This window comes from Puma concolor, chromosome B1 (assembly GCF_028749965.1).
Source record: "Puma concolor isolate L17-30 chromosome B1, mPumCon1.1.hap2, whole genome shotgun sequence".
Taxonomy (NCBI): domain Eukaryota; kingdom Metazoa; phylum Chordata; class Mammalia; order Carnivora; family Felidae; genus Puma; species Puma concolor.
Genome location: NC_141670.1, coordinates 174,823,461 through 174,845,344, shown reverse-complemented (window position 1 = coordinate 174,845,344; position 21,884 = coordinate 174,823,461). Strand labels below are relative to the sequence as shown.

The window sequence follows — 21,884 nt, the reverse complement described above, 5'->3', positions numbered from 1 at the left end:
GAGGTAGAACTTGAACCCAAGTTAAGTTCTGTGCCATTCTCACAGAACCATTATGCCTCTTGAATGTACTATATGTAAAATTGCTGGGTGAGAAGAAGAATATCAAGTTGAGGAAGAAATAGATTAAAACATAAATTTGTAATTACAATATAATGAGAGGTAGGCTGTGATAGATACATGAACGTGGCATTATAGAAATAATCTGAGTAGCTACCCAGAAGAGGGGGCAGGATAGCCCAGGAGAGATAGGAGATTATATCTAGTTATGGAGTCATGAGCAATGCATCATGCCCTGGAATTTGAAGAGTGCTTGCATGGCTTGAGAGCAGAAATAAAAGGTGTGGAGAAACAGAGAATCTCTAGTTATGCCAAAGAGTTTGTGTTTTATCCCAGAAGCATTGAGGAAGCACTAAAGTTTAAACAGAGAATGGCATAATTAACATTTTATTTAGGAAGATCCTCTAACAGTGTTGCAGAGATTAGATTGGAATGGTCAAGGTAGAAATCCATTACGAAGACTATTAGATTCAGGCAAGTGAATTAAGCCCTCTCTGGCAGTGGAGGTAGAAAAATTACCAGGCTCAAGAGCTATTTAGGAATTAGAATTGATACAAGTTAATGATCAGTTGAAAGGGGAGGGTACAAATAAAAGAGGGCTCCAAAATGATTCTGATTTGTCCAAGTAGGTTAAGGAAGGTGCTGTCAATTAAGACAAGGAATTGAGGATGAAGAGCTGATTTTGAAGGTGAGAAGAAAGTGGAAGAATCATGTTCCCAGAGCTTCTTGGTACCTTTAATCCTCTTGGAGTCTAGGAAGGAGTTTTGAAAATTTATTATTAGGTTGTTGAAGCCAAAAGGAAGAGAATGACATGACCAAAGAGAACACAAGGGCACTAGGAGTGGAACCCTAGGAAATAGTAGGATTTAGTGGTAGTTCCTAAACCTGCCTAAATAACTGGAGTGCTGTTAAAAACAGATTCAAGTCTGGGGCGCCTGGGTGGCTCAGTCAGTTGAGTGTCTGACTTTGGCTCAGGTCATGAGCTCACGGTTTGTGAGTTCGAGCCCCACGTCAGGCTCTGTGCTGACAGCTCAGAGCCTGGAGCCTGCTTCAGATTCTGTGTCTCCCTCTCTCTCTCTCTCTCAAAAATAAATAAAGATTAAAAAGAGATTCCAGTCTAAGAAGGAGGAAATTTTAACATTATCAGATATTATGATCTTGTTCAAAGAGACAAGATAATGACAGAAAATCCATTGGATTAGCCCATTTGTTTCAAATTGTGGTCTCCAAGTATAGGATCAGCACCACCTGGGAAGTTGTTTAAAATACAAAATATGGGGAGGGACCAAGATGGCAGAGCAGCATGGAAGTTTCTTGTGTCTCTTGTCCCTGAAATGCAGCTAGAACAACACCAAACCATCTTGCACACCTAAAATATTGATCTGAGGGTTAACTCAACAATCTGTGTAACTTGAACCAAGAACTCAGCAGGAATTCACCCCAAAAGAAAGAACAGGAAGAAACGACAGCCAGGGACTTAATCAACACAGACACAAGCAAGATGTCTGAACCAGAATTTAGAATATGATAATAAGATTACTAACTGGGGTTGAAAAAAAGCATAGAATCCCTTTCCGTGGAGATAAAAGAAGTAAAATGTAGTCAGGACGAAATTAAAAATGCTGGGGCGCCTGGGTGGCGCAGTCGGTTAAGCGTCCGACTTCAGCCAGGTCACGATCTCGCGGTCCGTGAGTTCGAGCCCCGCGTCGGGCTCTGGGCTGATGGCTCAGAGCCTGGAGCCTGTTTCCGATTCTGTGTCTCCCTCTCTCTCTGACCCTCCCCCGTTCATGCTCTGTCTCTCTCTGTCCCAAAAATAAATAAACGTTGAAAAAAAAAAATTAAAAAAAAAAAAATGTTATAACTGAGATGCAGTCTTGAATGGATGCCACAGCGGTAAGGATGGATGAAGCAAGGCAGCAACTCAGCGATATAGAGAACAAACTTATGGAGAAGAATGAAGCAGAAAAAAAGAGGGAAACCAAGGCAAAAGAATATAAGAATATATTCTTATATATAAGATATATAATATAAAATATAAGAATTAGAGAACTCAGTGACTCATTAAAAAGAAATAACATCTGGATTATAGGGGTCCCAGAGAGTGAAGAGAGAGAAAAAGGGGTAGAAGGTTTATGTGAGCAAATGATAGCACAAAACTTTCCTAACCTGGGAAAAGACACAGACATCAAAATCGAGGAAGCACAGAGAACTCCCATTAGAGTCAACAAAAACCATCAACAAGGCATATCAGTCAAGTTCACAGAATACACAGACAAGGAAAGAATCATGAAAGCAGCAAGGGAAAAAAAGTCCTAATCTACATGGGAAGACAGATCAGGTTCGCAGCAGACCTATCCACAGAAACTTGGCAGGCCAGAAAAGAGTGGCAGGATATATTCAATATGCTGAATCGGAAAAATATGCAGTGAAGAATTCTTTATCCAGCAAGGCTGTCATTCAAAATAGAAGGAGAGAGAAAAAGTTTCCCACACAAAGAAAAAGTCAGAGTTAGTGACCACTAAACCAGCCCGGCAAGACATTTTAAGGGGGACTCTCTGAGGAGAGAAAGGACAAAACAAAACAAAAAAGACCAAAAGCAACAAAGGCTAGAAAGGACCAGAGAACACCACCAGAAATGCCAACTTTACAGGCAATACACAATGGTAATAAATTCATATCTTTCAGTACTCACTCTAAATGTCAATGGACTAAATGCTCCATTCAAAAGACGTAGGGTAACAGAATGGATAAGAAAACAAGACCCATCTACCTAATGTTTACAAGAGACCCATTTTAGACCTAACAACACCTTCAAATTGAAAATAAGGTGATGGAGAAACATCTATCATGCTAATGGTTGCCAAGAGAAAGCCAGAGTGGCCATACTTATATCAGGCAATCTAGATTTTAAAATGAAAACTCTAATAAGAGATGAAGAAGGGCATTATATCATAACTAAGGGGTCTGTCGACCAAGAAGACCTAACAGTTGTAAACCTCTATGCCCCAAACGTAGAAGAATCCAAATATATAAATTAATTAATCACAAATATACAGAAACTCATTGATAATAATACCAAAATAGTAGGGGACTTCAACACCCCACTTACAACAATGGAAAGATCATCTAAACAAAATCAATAAGGAACCAATGGCTTTGAATGACACACTGGACCAGATGGACTTAACAGATATATACAGAACATTTCATCCTAAAGCAGCAAAGTACACATTCCTCTCAAGTGCACATGGAACATTCTCCAGAATAGATCACATAATGGGACACAAATCAGTCCTCAACAAGTACAAAAAGGTCGAGATCATACCTTGCATATTTTTAGTTCACAATGCTATGAAACTGAAAATCAACCACAAGAAAAAAGTTGGGAAGACAACAAATACTTGGGAGACTAAAGAACATCCTACTAAAGAATGAATGGGCAGACAACACAAAGAAATAAAAGGCATCCAAATGGGCCAGGAGGAGGTCAAACTTTCACTCTTTGCAGATGACATGATACTCTATATGGAAAACCTAAAAGATTCCACCAAAAAACTGCTAGAACTGATTCATGAATTCAGCAAAGTTGCAGGATATAAAATCAATGCACAGAAATCGGTTACATTCCTAAACACCCAACAATGAAGCAACAGAAAGAGAAACCAAGGAATCGATCCCATTTACAGTTGCACCAAAAACCATAAAATACCTAGGAATAAATCTAACCAAGAGATGAAAACTCTATAAGCTGAAAAGTATAGAAAGCTTATGAAAGAAATTGAAGAAGACACAAAAAAATGGAAAAAGATTCCATGCTCCTAGATAGGAAGAACAAATACTGTTAAAATGTTGATACTACCCAAAGCAATCTACATATTCAGTGCAATCCCTATCAAAATAACAACAGCATTCTTCACAGATCTAGAACAAATAATCCTAAAAATTTGTATGGAACCAGAAAAGACCCTGAATAGCCAAAGCAATCTTGAAAACAAAACCAAAGCTGGAGGCATCACAATCCCAGATGTCAAGCTATATTACAAAGCTGTAATCATCAAGACAGTATGGTACTGGCAGAAGAACAGACACTCAGATCAGTGGTACAGAATAGAGAACCCAGAAATGGACCCAAACATGTATGGCCAGCTAATCTTTGACAAAGCAGGAAAGAATATCCAATGGAATAAAGACAGTCTCTTCAGCAAGTGGTGCTGGGAAAACCAGACAGCAACATGCAGAAGAATGAACCTGGATCACTTTCTTACACCATACACACACACACACACACACACACACACACACACACACACACACACACACATACACACACAGGATGAAAGACCTCAATGTAAGACAGGAAGCCATCAAAATCCTCGAGGAGAAAGCAGGCAAAAACCTCTTTGATCTTGGCCACAACAACTTCTTACTCAACACGTCTCTGGAGGCAAGGGAAACAAAAGCAAAAATGAACTCATCAAAATAAAAAACTTCTGCACAGCAAAGGAAACAATCAGCAAAACTAAAAGGCAACCGACAGAATGGGAGAAGATATTTGCAAATGACTTATCAGATAAAGAGTTAGTATCCAAAATCTATAAAGAACTGATCGAACTCAACACCCAAAAAACAAATAATGCAGTGAAGAAATGGGCAAAAGACATGAATAGACACTTCTCCAAAGAAGACATCCATGGCTGACAGACACGAAAAAATGCTCCACATCACTCTTCATCAGGGAAATAGAAATCAAAGCCACAATGAGATACCACCTTACACCTGTCAGAATGGCTCACATTAACAACTCAGGCAACAACAGATGTTGACGAGGATGTGGAGAAAGAGGATCTCTTTTGCATTATTGTGGCAATGCAAGCTGGTATAGCCACTCTGTAAAACAGTATGGAGGTTCCTCAAAAAACTAAAAATAGAACTACCCTACAACCCAGCAATTGCACTACTAGGCATTTATCCACGGGATACAGGTGTGCTGTTTCGAAGGGACACATACACCCCCATGTTTATAGCAGCACTATCAACAATAGCCAAAGTATGGAACGAGACCAAATGTCCATCGATGGATGAATGGATGAATGGATAAAGAAGATGTGGATTACTTGGCAATCAAAAAGAATGAAATCATGCCATTTGCAACTACGTGGATGGAACTGGAGGGTATTATGCTAAGTGAAATTAGTCAGAGAAAGACAAAAATCATGACTTCACTCATATGAGGACTTTACGAGACAAAACAGATGTGCATAAGGGAAGAGAAACAAAAATAATATAAAAACAGGGAGGGGGACAAAATAGAAGACACTCATAAATATGGAGAACAAACTGAGGGTTGCTGGACAGGTTGTGGGGGGGATGGGCTAAATGGGTAAGGGGCATTAAGGAATCTCCTCCTCCTGTTCACTATATGCTTACTAATTTGGATGTAAATTTTAAAAAATAAATAAAATTTAAAAAAAAAGAATGAATGGACTAAGAAGTTAGAGGAAATTAAAAAGTACATGGAAGCCAATGAAAATGATAACACCACAGCCCAAAACCTCTGCGATGCAGCAAAGGTGTTCATAAGAGGGAAGTATATAGCAATCCAGGTCTTTCTAAAGAAGGAAGAAAGTCTCAGATACACAACTTAAAATGCAAATTATTAGGCCCCATTCTATACCTGCAAAATCTGAAACTCTGGGGATGGGGCCTAGTAGGTTGTATTTTAATTTGCCTTCATGTGGATTTGAAGCACACTCTAGTTTGACAATCAATGTCTTAGCAGATGAATAGTGATGACTGATGGAGACTACATTGCCCTGTATGATATAAATAAGTTACTTCACCTTTCTGAGCAATGTTTTTCTTTTCTACATTAATAATACTATGTTGCACTATTGTGACACTTAGAAATACTAGCAGGGTTTTTTTTTTCTTTCCTTGCAAGTTTGCAAAATTATGGTTATCAAGTGATGAAGGTCTTTTTTTTTTAAGTTTATGTATTTATTTTTGAGAGAGAGAGGAGAGTGTGCAGGGGAAGGGCAGAGAAAGAGAGGGAGAGAGAGAATCCCAAGCATGCTTTGTGTTATTAGTGCAGAGCCGGATGTAGGGCTCCATCCCATAAACTGTGACATCATGACCTGAGCTGAAATCAAGAGTCAGAAGCTTAACTGACTGAGCCACCCAGGCGCCCCTAAGCAATGGAAGTTTGGAAGAGGACTCTAAAACCATCAAGAAAGTGTTGGATTTTATTCTGTATGTTTTATTTTAAAAGATAGGAAAATATTACAATTATTTAAATTGTCTAGTGCATATCAAATAATAGTGACTAATATTAAAAAGTTGCCATGAGGGGGGCACCTGGGTGGCTCAGTCAGTTGAGTGTCCAACTTCAGCTCAGGTCATGATCTCACGGTCTGTGGGTTTGAGCCCCATGACAGGCTCTGTGCTGACAACTCAGAGCCTGGAGCCTGCTTCGGATTCTGTGTCTCCTTCTCTCTCTGCCCCTCCCCTGTTCACGCTCTGTCTCTGTCTCAAGAATAAATAAACATTAAAAAAAATTTTTTTTTAATTGCCATTAGGTCCAGTTACCTAAAAAATTTACTTTTGTAAATAGGTGAAGGGGATTAAGAGTACACTTATGATGAGCACTGAATAATTTATAGGATTGTTAAATCACTATATTGTACACCTGAAACTAATATAACACTGTATGTCAACTATGCTGGAATTAAAATAAAATAAATAAAAATTTAAAAAGTTAAAAGAAAGGATTTACTTCTGTAAAATCGTTCCTTTCTCAATGAACTTTTACCCTACTCTATTAATATGAAACACTATTCAGTCTAGCTAGAAACTATATGCTTTTACATATAGTAATTCTAGTGTAGTATTGCTCACAGTAGATCCCTAAAATGACCTAGGAAATAATTGTATGTATGTGTATAATTGTATGTAATTGTAATCCTCTACCAAATGATGATTTTTGTGTGACTTACTGTGTATTTTTTAACTGTGAATAATCTAGAAGATACATATTTGTGTTTTTTTGTTTTATCCTTGAATATATTACAAGCTTTTCTATTTGATCAAATTTTAAACAATGTGGATAGAAATACTAGGACAGATGTACATTATTTAAAATATTTTGACATGTACATTCTCAGAGTTTCCAATGGTTAGCCTGTAGTACAAGTATCTTGGTCTTCACAATTCTGTTCTCAATTCTTATTATTGTTTTCTACTAAAAGTAAAAGAACATAAAATGAGCCGGTACTTACCTTTTCTATTCTTTTGATTTACACATTTTTGATACCAAAATATCTTTTAAAGCCTATAGAATTGAGAAATCATTCACATTCTATTTTTTTACTTTATTTTTTTTTTTTAATTTTTTTTTCAACGTTTATTTATTTTTGGGACAGAGAGAGACAGAGCATGAACGGGGGAGGGGCAGAGAGAGAGGGAGACACAGAATCGGAAACAGGCTCCAGGCTCTGAGCCATCAGCCCAGAGCCTGACGCGGGGCTCGAACTCACAGACCGCGAGATCGTGACCTGGCTGAAGTCGGACGCTTAACCGACTGCGCCACCCAGGCGCCCCTATTTTTTTACTTTAAGTAGTATTGGAGGGGGCCGTTTTAGAAAAATAGTCATATGAGATCAAGTATGAGAGTGAAGATAAAAATTTACACATTAAAAATGTTTCTATTTCCTTAATGCCTTCATTTAAATAATTTGTCATTCTCTAGTGGCAGGGAAGACACATGTGTTCACCTAACATGCAGAGTCTACAAGAGTGGTTTTTAGTTCTCTCTCAGCGCCTCCTGAATGATTTTCTAAATGATTCCTGGTACCTTCCGTTTGATTAATCTGATGTTTGGATTAATGGCTTTCATCTCTCTACTTATTCATAGAGAGACTGTTAGCATGTTTAAAAATATATTTTACTTCAAATTTCAGTAACTATTAAGTTTCCCAAGACTTTACTTCCTACGGTTTTGTTTTTTGTCTTTTTAAGTTCATTTATTTATTTTGAGAGAGTGCAAATGGGAGAGGGGCAGAAAGAAAATCCCAAGCAGCCCCCACCCCCTCACTGCTGTCAGTGCAAAGCCCAATGCAGGGCTCGAACCAAAGAACCATAAGATCATGACCTGAGCTAAAACCAAGAGTTGGATACCTAACTAACTGAACCACTCAGGAGCCCCTATTTTCTACATTTTTTTCACATTAGTTTTTATTTAGAAAGGACTGAAGTAATTCTGTATAACAGAAGTAATATGAACATTAAGGTCAATCTAAATGAGCCAACTCAGTGCATATTCGGTAATGGTTTCTGTAGCAAGTATAACTATATTTTCTGTGCATAGAAAAATATGGAATAATTAATACCATAATTTATACTCTGGCAGAGGTCCTGAGACTTATGTCTTAATTTGGCTTTTTTTCCATTAGCATACTCTACTCAGTTTCCAAATGCCACAAACGTTTTTTACAGTGACTTTTGTTAGAGACTCTTCCTTTATCAAAATAGGAACATATTCTCAACATTATTATTCATTTGTATTTGCAAAGTAAAGCTGTATTTCCCACCCACTCAAATGGCTAAAATAAAAGGAAATAGTAACAGTTGTTGGTGTGAATGTGGACAAACAGGAACCCTCATATATTGCCTGTGGGAACATAAAATGATGCAGCTACTTGAAAAATGGTTTGGCAGTTTCTTAAAAAGTTAACATGTATTTACCATATGGCCCAGCAATTCTACATCTAGGTATCTACCCAAGAGAATTGAAAGCATTTACCTACATAAAGACTTGCATGCAAATGTTCTTAGCAGCTTTATTCATGATAGCCGAAAACTAGAAATAATCTGTGTCCATCAACTGTGAACAGATAGACAAAATGTGGTACATCAATCAATGGAATATTATTCAGCAATAAAAAGAAATGAAGTACCAAGGAACCCTTGTGCACTGTTGGTAGGAATGTAAATTGGCATAGCCACTATGGAAAAATAGTAAAAAATAGAACTACCCTATGGCCCAGCAATTCCACTACTGGGTATTTACCCAAAGAAAACAAAGACACTAATTCAAAAAGATATATACACCCCTGTGTTTATTGCAGCTTTACTTACAATAGCTAAGATACGGAAGCAACCCATCTCTAGATGAATGGATAAAGAAAATGTGGTCTACACACACACACACACACACACACACACACACACACACACAGAGGCACATGCACTGCAATACTACTCAGCCATAAAAAAAGGATGAGATCTTGCCATTTGTGACAACATGGATAGGCCTAGAAGGTATTATGCTAAGTGAAAGAAGTCAGAGAAAGACAAATACCAAATGATTTAACTTATATGTGGAATCTAAAAACAAAACAAACAAAAATCCAGACCCTGGGTGGGTGTGGTTGGCTCAGTCCATCAGGCATCCGACGTCACCTCAAGTCATAATCTCATAGTTCATGGGTTTAAGCCCCAAACTGGGCTCAGTGCTGTCAGCACAGAGCCCACTTCAGATCTTCTGTCCCCCTCTCTTTCTGCCCTGACCCTGTCTCTCTCAAAAATAAATACATATTTTAAAAATTAAAAAAAAATAGAAAGAAAGAAACAGATCCATAAATACAGAGAACAAAGTGATGGTTGTCAGAGCAGCGAGGGTGGGGAAATGGGTAAAATGGGTGAAGGGAAGTGGGAGATACAGGCTTCCTGATATGGAATAGATAAGTCATAGTTGTAAAAGATACAGCATAGGAAATATAGTCAATGATATTGTAATAGTGTTGTACAGTGATAGATGGTGAGCATACATTTGTGGTGAACATAGCATAACGTATAGAGTTATTGAATCACTGTGTTGTACACCTGAAACTAATGTAACATTGTGTGTCGACTGCAATAAAAAAATTTTTGTATAAAAGAAATTAAGTATTAATACATGCTACACATGGCTGAACCTCAAAAACACACTAAATGTAAAAAAGGAAGACACAAGATACCACACAGTATATGACTTTATATGAAACATAAAAAAAAAAACCTTCAAATCTATAGAGACAGATTGGCACATGAAATAGGAGATGAGAACAGAGATTAAACATCAAACAGGTATGCAGGGTCTAAGTAGGGTGATCAAAATGCTCCAAAATGGTTTATGGTAATGGCTGCACAAGTTGGCAGGTTTACTAAAATATATTTAGTAAAATATACCTTATATTATCAAATGCATTCCTGCAGTGTGTCAAAAGGATGATACACTATGACCAGGAAAGTCTTGTTCCAGAAATATAAGAATGATTGAGTTTCAGGAAATCTGTCAAAATAATTATTATGTCAGTAACTTAAAGGTGAAAAAGCCATATGATCATGTCAATGGATGTATAAAGGGCATTCAGAAAGAATGTAGGAACCATTCTTAGTTTTAAAATGATGACGTAAAATAGGAAGAGATGAAAACAGCCTAAATATAATAAAATTACTAGATGCTGTATTGACTTTCATCCTTAATAGTCATACACTACAACTGTATCAGTTCAAACCAGAAACAGGGGTACTCTGTTTCATCCTTATTATTTAACATTGCTTTGAACGTTTTAGCAATTGTAATAAGAAAATAAAAATGAAGTAATTGGCATACATATTAGAAATGTCCACTATCCCTGTTTGGTGATGATTATGATAATGATATTATGCCTAATAACTAGAGTGATATATGGGAATGTTGTAAAATAGTAGATTATAAACAAATATACAATAACCAAAGATTTGTCTCTCCTCTAGCAAAATATATGCAAAATGAAAATTTAAAAATCCCTTCCCAGTAGCAATAAAAATCAATTATGTAATATGTATATTAAATATGTGTATTTAATAAAAGAAAGGCATAAGACCTATATGAAGAAAGGTATACAACAAATGGTAAGGCTTCCTAAATGGAAAGACTTGATGTCATAAAAATGTAAATTCTTCCAAAATTAATAAATAATTTAATGAAGTTCATAATAGAATTCCAACAGGATCGAGATGGTGAAGGGGAATTAGATAAATATATCTTAAGCTTATATGAAAAGTAAACACTCAAAAACAGTCAAGAAAACTATGAAAATGAACAGTAGTGGTATATTTATTTATTTATTTTTTTTAATTTTTTTTTTCAACGTTTTATTTATTTTTTTTGGGACAGAGAGAGACAGAGCATGAACGGGGGAGGGGCAGAGAGAGAGGGAGACACAGAATCGGAAACAGGCTCCAGGCTCTGAGCCATCAGCCCAGAGCCTGACGCGGGGCTCGAACTCACGGACCGCGAGATCGTGACCTGGCTGAAGTCGGACGCTTAACCGACTGTGCCACCCAGGCGCCCCTATTTATTTATTTTTTAATATATTGTTGTTGTTGTTTTAACATTTCTTTATTTTTGAGACAGGGAGAGACAGAGCATGAACAGGGGAGGGTCAGAAAGAGAGGGAGACACAGAATCCGAAACAGGTCCCAGGCTCTGAGCTGTCATTACAGAGCCTGACGCGGGGCTCGAACTCACCAACCGCAAGATCATGACCTGAGCCAAAGTCGGATGCTTAACCGACTGAGCCACCCAGGTGCCCCAGTAGTGGTATATTTAAATAAAAAAATCAGAATATGTCATAAAGACACTAAAAAATTATGGTATCAGAATAGTAATAGATCAATGGAAAAGACTAAAGATTCAGAAAACAGGTCTCATATATCTTGAGATGTATTTTTGAGAATGTAATGTATAACCAAGTTTCCATTTACTTGGAAATGGAGGGGATTGTTTAATAAATGGTGCTAGTACTGAATTGGCCATCCACCTGGAAGGAGATTAAAATATTCCTCAACTCATACTCTATATAAAAATTAATTTCACATGGATCAATAGCCCAAGTGAAAGAAATACAGTAATATAGGGGTAGGGAGGTGGATGTAGAAACAAGCACAAAAAGAAAAGAAATGCATTTTTTAAAAGGCAGGATGAAACCATATCTATACCTTTGCATAAAATTATATAAGTTAAAAAAATGGGATTTAGTGAAGCATAAGGGATTTAAATTCCTTTAGGATAATCACCATTTAGAGTTCTCTTCCACCTAAGAAATTGGTAAGTTGTTTTTGCTGTTGTTCTTTGAGCACTGTATAGGGAGTTCAGGTAAACGCAGTCATTAGTCAACTTCTATTTATAATTATTCTTCTTCAGTTAAAATTATTTCTAATTGAAGAAGTAATGGCACAAAAACAGACACTCAGATCAATGGAACAGAATAGAGAATGAACCCAGAAATGGACCCACAAATGTATGGCCAACTAATCTTTGACAAAGCAGGAAAGAATATCCAATAGAATAAAGACAGTCTCTTCAGCAAGTAGTGCTGGGAAAACCGGACAGCGACATGTAGAAAAATGAACCTGGATCACTTTCTTACACCATACACAAAAATAAACTCAAAATGGATGAAAGACCTCAATGTAAGACAGGAAGCCATCAAAATCCTCGAGGAGAAAGCAGGCAAAAACCTCTTTGACCTTGGCCACAACAACTTCTTACTCAACATGTCTCTGGAGGCAAGGGAAACAAAAGCAAAAATGAACTATTGGGATCTCATCAAAATAAAAAGCTTCTGCACAGCAAAGGAAACAATCAGCAAAACTAAAAGGCAACCGACAGAATGGGAGAAGATAGTTGCAAATAACAATCAGATAAAGGGTTAGTATCCAAAATCTATAAAGAGCTGATCAAACTCAACACCCAAAAAACAAATAATGCAGTGAAGAAATGGGCAAAAGACGTGAGTAGACACTTCTCCAAAGAAGACATCCAAATGGCTGACAGACACATGAAAAAATGCTCCACATCATTCATCATCAGAGAAATACAAATCAAAACCACAATGAGATACCACCTCACACCTATCAGCATGACTAACATTAACAACTCAGGCAACAACGGATGTTGATGAGGATGCCGAGAAAGAGGATCTCTTTTGCATTGCTGGTGGCAATGCAAGCTGATGCAGCCACTCTGTAAAACAGTATGGATGTTCCTCAAAAAATTAAAAATAGAACTACCCACGACCCAGCAATTGCCCTACTTGGCATTTATCCAAGGGATAGAGGTATGCTCTTTTTTTTTTTTTTTTTTAATTTTTTTTTTTCAACATTTATTTATTTTTGGGACAGAGAGAGACAGAGCATGAACGGGGGAGGGGCAGAGAGAGAGGGAGACACAGAATTTGAAACAGGCTCCAGGCTCCGAGCCATCAGCCCAGAGCCCGACGCGGGACTCGAACTCACGGACCGCGAGATCGTGACCTGGCTGAAGTCGGACGCTTAACCGACTGCGCCACCCAGGCGCCCCAGAGGTATGCTCTTTTGAAGGGGCACAAGCACCCCAATGTTTATGGCAGCATTATCAACAATAGCCAAAGTATGGAAAGAGCCCAAATGTCCATCGATGGATGAACGGATAAAGAAGATGTGGTATATATATGCAATGGAGTATTATTCGGCAATCAAAAAGAATGAAATCTTGCCATTTGCAACTACATGGATGGAACTAGAGGGTATTATGCTAAGCAAAATTAGTCCAAGAAAGACAAAAATCATATGACTTCACTCATATGAGGACTTTAAGAGACAAAACAGATGAACATAAGGGAAGCAAAAATAATATAAAAACAGGGAGGTGGACAAAACATAAGAGACTCTTAAATATGGAGAACAAACAGAGGGTTTCTGGAGGGGTTGTGGGAGAGGGGATGGGCTAAATGGGTAAAGGGGCATTAAAGAATGCACTCCTGAAATCATTGCACTATATGCTAACTAACTTGGATGTAAATAAAAAAATAAATTAAATAAAAAGAAAAAGTAAAATGATTTATTTTAGAAAATCTAAACAATATAGAAAAGCAGTAAAAAAGTTTATTTAAGAAGCAGCAGTTTCCCCACTACCCAAAGATAAGCACCACTCAGGTTTTAGAGTATACCAGATATCCGGTCAGTTTATGTTTTTCAATGAAATTTAAAATGTAAATCTTGTAAATATTGCAGATTTTATTTAAAAATAGATGTCCACACATGGATTTTTTTTTCTCAATGAGATAATTCCCATTTGTGAACTATACAGGTTATTCTTCTAATTACTATTTTCTTGGTCACTCGGTGTACATAGTCCCTATTCTTTTCTAGTTCCTGGCAGATATGGAAAATAATGCACTTTTCCGGGATGATATAGAATGTCAGAAACTTATTATGGAAGCGATGAAGTACCACTTATTACCAGAGAGACGACCCATGTTACAAAGCCCTCGGACAAAACCTAGAAAGTCAACGGTTGGAACACTATTTGCAGTTGGAGGAATGGATTCAACAAAAGGTATTAAATCATTTTTTATTTGGGGGAAGAGGGGAAAAAAGAACTTTAATTAGTAATACATATGGCCAATGAGCTTTTTTAGAGAAATGGCTGTTTCCAGGACTGGAAAAAGACAAGATAAACCCAGCACATCTTGTAGTGCCAGAAAGTAAAGAAGTGGTCAAAGAATAATGGAGACAGTCAAGGGACAGAAGAGGCCATTTGTAGAGGCTACTACTGTCCAAATCTAGGATAATTTCAGCATCAAAATAGATAATGATGATAAAAGATTATCATTTAGTAAATCAGTAAGGATGCATGAGCCCACTCTTACACAAATAAAGATTGGAGAAGGGAAAGGTTTTCTTTGAATGCCAACTAATAAATATAGAAGGAAAGATGGGACTAGAAAAAGTACCATTTGGCAACCACCTTAATGATAACTAATTCAGTCAAGAATCATTCATAGATGCTGCAATCAGTAGGTGAAGGTTTGAGAACAGGATAATTAGCCTCCAAGTATCTTCCAACCACTTGCTTAGTAGTTACAAAGGGTGAAATAGTATCTTTACAGTGGAGAAAACATGGCAGACAGCACCTTAACCAAATGATCGATGTCTTATTGCCAGTAACAAGACTAATCAGTAGTATGTTCCTCTTGTGGGAGACAGTAAGAAGAACTCGGCTGTACATCTGTAGTTACGCTTGCCAAAAGTGTATAATCCAAACTTAATCATGAGGAAAGAAACAAACAAATCCAAGTTGAGAGACATTCTACAAAATAACTAGTCTGTCTGTAGTTTTCCAAAATGCTAATATCATGAAATACAGAAAAGATTCAGGAATTATTCCACATTTCAGGAGACTGAAGAGATATGACAACTATTATAATGCATCATCTTGAATTTCTTTTGCTATAAAGGACATAATTGGAACAAATGATAAGATCCAAATTAAGTCTGTAGATTAGATGACAGCATTGTATAAATGTTAATTTCCAGATTTTGATCATTGTATTGTGGTTTTGTGATAGGGTTTCTTGTCTTGAGGAAGACACACTGAAGTATTTAGGGTACAAGGTATCATTTCTACAACTTAAACAGTTCAGGAAAAAAAAATTCTACATACCCGTATATAGTGAGAGCAAATATAAAACCTCAATATTTGGGAAATCTGTACCAAAGGTATCTGGGAATTCTTTGTGTTGTTCTTGTAACAGTTTTTACTAATAGTAACAATAATAGTAACAAATACCACATATAGTGCCTACCCAATGTCAGGTATTGTGCTAGAAGCTTTCTGTGTATTATCTCTCAGTGTACATTGATCTCCCTCTGATTTCCTAGTACTAATAGCCGCCTGAAATTCCCTGACAACACCTCTCTGACTTCAGACTACCTTTCTGAGCTCAGCTCATTCATTCCACTTCTCCACTCTTTGTGTTCTAGCCCCGCTGGCCTCCCTGTTCACGTAACAAGCCAAACATTATCCCACACTGGGGATATTATGTTAGCTGTTCCCTCTCACTGGAATGCTATGTGCTCTGATGTTGGAATGCCTCGCAGAATTTATTCACTTAGATTCCCAGATATCAGTTTACCAAAGAAGACTTCCATGGCCAGTCATCACCTGTTCATCACTCTCTAATCTTTGGCCTACCTCTTTCTGTCTTGTTCCTCTATTTATGTTTCTTCTTAGCACCTGATCCATTGATTTATCGTCTACCTCTTACCCACAAGTAAGCTCTGGAAAGCAAGAAACTTGTTTTTTTTGTTTTTTGCTTTTTGTTTTTTTCAAGAATATATCTTACAGAGCCTAGATCAGTGCCTTGCCCATAGATAGCATCAATAAATATTTGCCAGATGAATGAAGGTTGTCCTTTGCCATCTCTTGAATTATTTGTATGACTTAAGCCCTTGATGCATTATTCACATTCAAAGATTTCTTTTCTACCTGATATCTTTAAAGAATATAAAACTATGAGCTCTAATCGAAAGTCTTTTATTGTGATTTAACTTTTAGCCTCATGGTAACAAAGATATAGCTGTAGATATTATCCCACAGAACATAATAGAGTACTATGTATTTATAGATGCTGAAGTTCTAAATATAGGCTTCATCACTGAATGCTACAGAAATACATAAAGTTAGATAACTGACGAGAGTTATAGTATAAATATTTGGCATTTTTGGAGCACTCTACAGTCCAGGCAATCAATCTGCAAATACTTATTAAGTGTTTACTATATGCTTGGAACTGGTGCTCAGCTTTGTAGTCGTTACTGGCACTTCTTCCTCTCCATCTTTCCCTCTCTTTTTCAAGGCTTTAACGGTTATTTCTGTGTTGCTTATACCATTGTGTTGCTTTTATGCTCATATTTCCAACTTGTATAAAATATCTGTTTGTTGTCCAACTTTCATCTCAAATTTTGTGTGTTCTGACCCATGTCTCCCGGACTCGAGGACTCGGAACTGTAATTCAGTGTCTTTCAACGGATACCAACTCTGGCTCATTTAAGCAGATAAAGAAGGCTGTTGAGAGATGGGCAGGAACTATATCCACTGCACCTTCTTTATAATGCCTGCCTTAGATTTTAAATCCTAGGTTTAAGCATCCATTTTTACCAGCTTCCTGGGCCCTAAGCCTCCAAGGACAATGAGGATCAATATCTGTCTTTTCAGCTTCATGGTAGATGGGTTTCTGCCTCTCATCAAAGCTCTTTCCTACGGTGGAAAATTCCCCTTGCATGAGAAGGAACTCAGATACGAAGTACCCAAAGTGAATAATACATCTCTCTCTTTCTTTCTTTCCCATCCCTCCCTCCCTTCCCTCTAAATCGTACCTTCTGACAGTCACCAAATAGTCTTTGAAAGGGGTCTGTTCTTCCAAATTTCCATTGCTACTTTCTAGTACCAGGTAGCCCCCTATCAGCCTACATCTTTTGATCACATTCATTTAACATAGGAATAACATTCATTGTGCTCATTGTGTTGTTAGTATGTGGTAGGCATTATGTTAAGTGCTTCACCTATTATTTTTAATTTCATGTTCATAACAGCTGTAAGAGTTGAATGTTGCTATTGCTCTAGGATACCTGGACATAGAAAAGTTAACTACCTTTCCCCAGAATACACAGCTAATTAGGGATGGAATCAGGATTCAGATCAGGCATTGACGTGGGAGACTATACCCTCTGTTTCATTATTTCTTCTGTTTATATGCCATTACTCTGCTAAAAATTATAATAGTCTTTACTTCTTACCACATGAGACATAAATTCCTCTTTTTAGGTTTGAAGACTTTCTGTAATCTGGCCCTTACTACTTGACCAACTTTATTTCTGAGTCTTTGCTAGACATCAGTTACTCTTACCTTCTATCCTATTCAAGCTATCTTCCCTGGCCTCAACTTATTTTGTACCCAGTGTCTTTATAATGGAGAGCAATTTGCATTAATTGGAGGGCAATCTGATCACTGGGTTCTTGGTCCCTACATATAACTTAGTGTAGAGCCTAACACATAAACTGGTAATGTTTCTAAATAACCACTAAGAAAATGTTAGCATATATTTCTGCTTACTTTTTTAAAGGCTAATCTTTAAGTATAAGTCAAGGAAGTTTTAAGCTTCTACACAGAATTTTGTAATTATTAGGAATTTGTTATTTGGGGATATTTGTTTTTGTTTTTATTTTAAGAATTATGTTTGGTGTTAGCAAAGGAAATTTTACTTAGCAGTTCATAGGACTATGATACTGCCTAGTGAGCTAGAAGTAAAAGAAAGAATTTAAAATGAAAGAAATATTCCTTAACTTCATAAGTGAGGAAAGATGACTAGCATTGCCTTTTTAATGGAATGAAGACATTTTTTAAGATCAAATTCAGAGTGATGAATAAAGTATACTATTACATAAAATAATGAGTGTATGAATAAAATCTCATTATAGCTAAAAATTATAAAGAAAAATTATTCAAGTCAAAAAATATTTTTGAACAGCTACTGCATACAAGAAACTCTGTTGCTGTGAAGAATACAGAGATGATGGGTCACCTGGCTGGCTTGGTCAGTAGCCTGTGGCTCTTGATCTCAGGGTTGTAAGTTTGAGCCCTATGTTGGGTGTAAAAATAAAATCTTTAAAAAAAAAAAAAAAGAATACAGAGATGGAAAAAGACTTGTAATCTATCCCAAATAACTTAAGAATTTCATAGGTTAAATTAATAAAATAAAAACTATAATGTATGAGAAGAAATACATATATTATATATACAGTATTCTAAATAGATTATATATATAATATTATATGTATAATATATATAACAAAACTCTTTCTAAATTTTAGGAGTTTCCAGTAGTACTAGTGCTCTGATGAAGTAATTATAACAAATACTTCAGAATAAATATTTGTTATGATTTTAATTCTATAAAGAGCTCTGATTGCATATGATATTCAACACTTAGAATTAAAATAGATTCTAATTAAACTCTTCATAACTGGAAGTTGGATTTTTTTAGAGGGGTGGCGCTTTTAAATTTTTTTCTCATTTCATAAAGCAAACAAAAGTTCCTGGAATCTTCCAGTTCTTAAAAAAAAAAAAAAAAAAAAAAATATATATATATATATATATATATATATATATATATATATACACACACACACATATATATACACATATACATACATATATATGTACATATACATATACATGTATACACATACATATATATGTACATATACATATACATAGAGAGAGAGAGAGAGAGAGAGAGACAGGACCAGGCAGTTATCCCCAGACTTCTCACACTGATAGTTTCCAAAATCCATGATGTTCACTTAGGCTCTTGTCCTTCCAGGTCGCAGGAGAATGTATATCCCTTCCCTCCTCTTAGGAAAGCCAGCCCCACATCTGTGCTCTGACATTGCCCTTTCTTGCTTCCTCAGGAACCTCACTGTTAAGTAGGATCCCTTCTCTCCTGTATTTACAGCTTCTTTCCTCACAAGTAGATCCTTCCCATGAGCATTTAAGCAAACTCAAGTTTATCCAGCTTTAAAAACAAAATAAAACCTCTCTCAACTGATCTAGTAATTCCTCTCTCTCTCCTCCCTTTTATAGCCAAACTTTGTGCTCTGTTTTCTCATTTGTCTAAGTCTCTGTGCCTATTTCTCTGGAAAGTCAGCTATGTCTCCTGTTCTTGAGAGTAATGGCTTTATAAAGAAGAGGCGTTATAGTACCCTGCAGTGTAGTATCTCCTGTTCCCCAGGGCCTGGTACTTCCAGGAGTGTGTCCAGTGTGTGCTGCGTGTGCTTTTGTTGCTGTGTCCTGGCCACTTTATCCTTCATACCAATTGTCTGCAGAGACTCTCTTTGCTTGTTATGGGCAGTGTTTGGTCCCTGGCCTGAATGTAGTGCATTTTAACTAGATGTGCTCTGGTTTGCTTGTGAAAAGAGACCTGTCACCACCACCACTGGAATTAAGGCCTCACAAAACTCCTCAGTCAGCAGATGCAGAGTTGGCAGGAGTTTGGGCTGGTCTTCTGGAGAAAGGGGTCCCCTGTGCTGGGACGAAGGCAAGTGTGACTGGGAAGGGCAGTTCCACTGGAGTTTGGGGGGTGCTGGGCTGGATGTAAGCAAGGTAGGTGGTGAGTGTTGGCATTGTGCTGGTTCCTGCAGGTGGCCCTGTGCTTATGATGAGGGATGGGGAGAGAGAAATGGCACCTGCCAGTTTCTTTGTTACTAGAGAGGTGTCTCCATGAATGCTGCCTCCCCGGGACACACTCCGATATAAGCAACTAACCTCTCCACTGTGTCTCCAGGTGCTCTTCAGATCGCTGTTTCTGTGCTGTATGTCAGCTTGCAGATATGCTTTTCTCTAAGAGCAGCCCCAATGTGCTTCAACGTCTCCAAGAGCCAAGCATGCTGACTTTTAAAACCCCAGGTTCTAAGCCCCACTGGTTGCAAGAACTCATGAAATTCATGCCCTCTCATTTTCCAAGCCCAGTTGCTAAGGGGATTTATTTTCCCCATGCAGTTCCCTGTGTGCTGGTTTGTCTCTCACCCTTCTCTAATACCATGACTCCCTCCTCACTGCATTGACCATGATCCATTTCTCTCCCAAGTCATGTCTCCATATTTCCTACCATCTTTGATGTGGCCTTTTTCCTACCCTTAGATGTGGAGTTTGTTCTGCCAGTCTTTGTACCGATTTCTCTTGTATTGAGTATCTGATAGTTATCTAGTTGTATTCATGAGATGAGGCAAGTCTAGGGTTGTCCTATTCTGCCACCATCTTCCTTCAAAACTACCTGCTACAATTTTTTTTATTTTGGGTTCCATGACACTAAACTTCCCTGCTTTTCCTGCCACTTCTAGCTGTTACAAGTAATCCTTTCTCACTTGACCTTTTAATGTAGAGCCTTGTGTATGCTCTGGAGAATAGTAGGAGATGAGGTCAGAGACATAAGCAGGGGCCTGACCATTCAGGAGCTCAATGAAATATAATAAAAGTATTATTGTCAATGCTAATAAATTATACTTTTATGTGTATAAAATGATAAAGTACTCAAGTGTGAAATTCTTTTATGTAACATCTATATATTACTGTGAAGGAGCAACAAGCATTGAAAAGTATGATCTTCGTACAAATATGTGGACTCCTGTAGCAAATATGAATGGGAGGAGGCTGCAGTTTGGTGTTGCAGTGTTAGATGACAAACTGTATGTGGTTGGAGGAAGAGATGGACTGAAGACTTTGAACACTGTAGAATGCTACAACCCCAAAACAAAAACCTGGAGTGTGATGCCTCCTATGTCCACCCACAGGCATGGCCTTGGTGAGTATAACCATGCATGTTCATTCATGATGTCATCATTAAGCTTCCACAGCATTTTTACATTCTGTACCAGGCAGAAGAAAACCAATGTGGCAGCTGCTGAGTCAGCAGCAATCAGTCACCAAGCATTCCTTCACATGCTCTTTAACTGGAAAGTAGAATATACATGAATGTAACAGCAACTAGCACAAGTAAAAACATGGATATTTAAGGATTCTAGTGTAACACGTTTTAAAATGTGTGTTCTGTCACTCAGTGTTAATCTAACCTGATTGAAATGTTTATTTAAAAATATTTAGCATTATTGTTTTTCATCTATATCCCCTGTTTTTTAAGCAGAAATGAGTAAAAACCCAAAGAAATCTTGAGCTGGCACAGAGAATATAATGATAGAGACTTTTCATTCTTTCATTCAATAAAACACTAAACTGACATTGATTAGCATGTACTATGTGCCATCATGCTCTTTGTTCTGTAGGTGTACAAAGATGAAGAAGACACTATCTGTACTCTGAAGGAACTGATGGCTCACTCTGAGCTGATAGAAGATAACTTAGGGCCTTATATCAGATGATCTATCTTTTCTGATAGGAGACAGAATTGATGAAATAAAAAGAATT

The 21,884-nt window shown here is 37.3% G+C and overlaps 1 protein-coding gene across 9 annotated transcripts in view; it reads left to right on the top strand.

The window, feature by feature from the left end:
- The window catches only part of KLHL5 (kelch like family member 5), a 99,699-nt gene that overhangs the window by 53,717 nt on the left and 24,098 nt on the right, over window positions 1–21,884 (top strand). For all 9 annotated transcript variants that reach the window (XM_086705222.1, XM_086705221.1, XM_086705219.1 and 6 more), the window contains 2 exons: window positions 14,272–14,458; window positions 21,040–21,264. In XM_086705222.1, coding sequence (XP_086561348.1) covers window positions 14,272–14,458; window positions 21,040–21,264 — 412 coding nt within the window. The remainder of the gene's footprint in view (window positions 1–14,271; window positions 14,459–21,039; window positions 21,265–21,884) is intronic.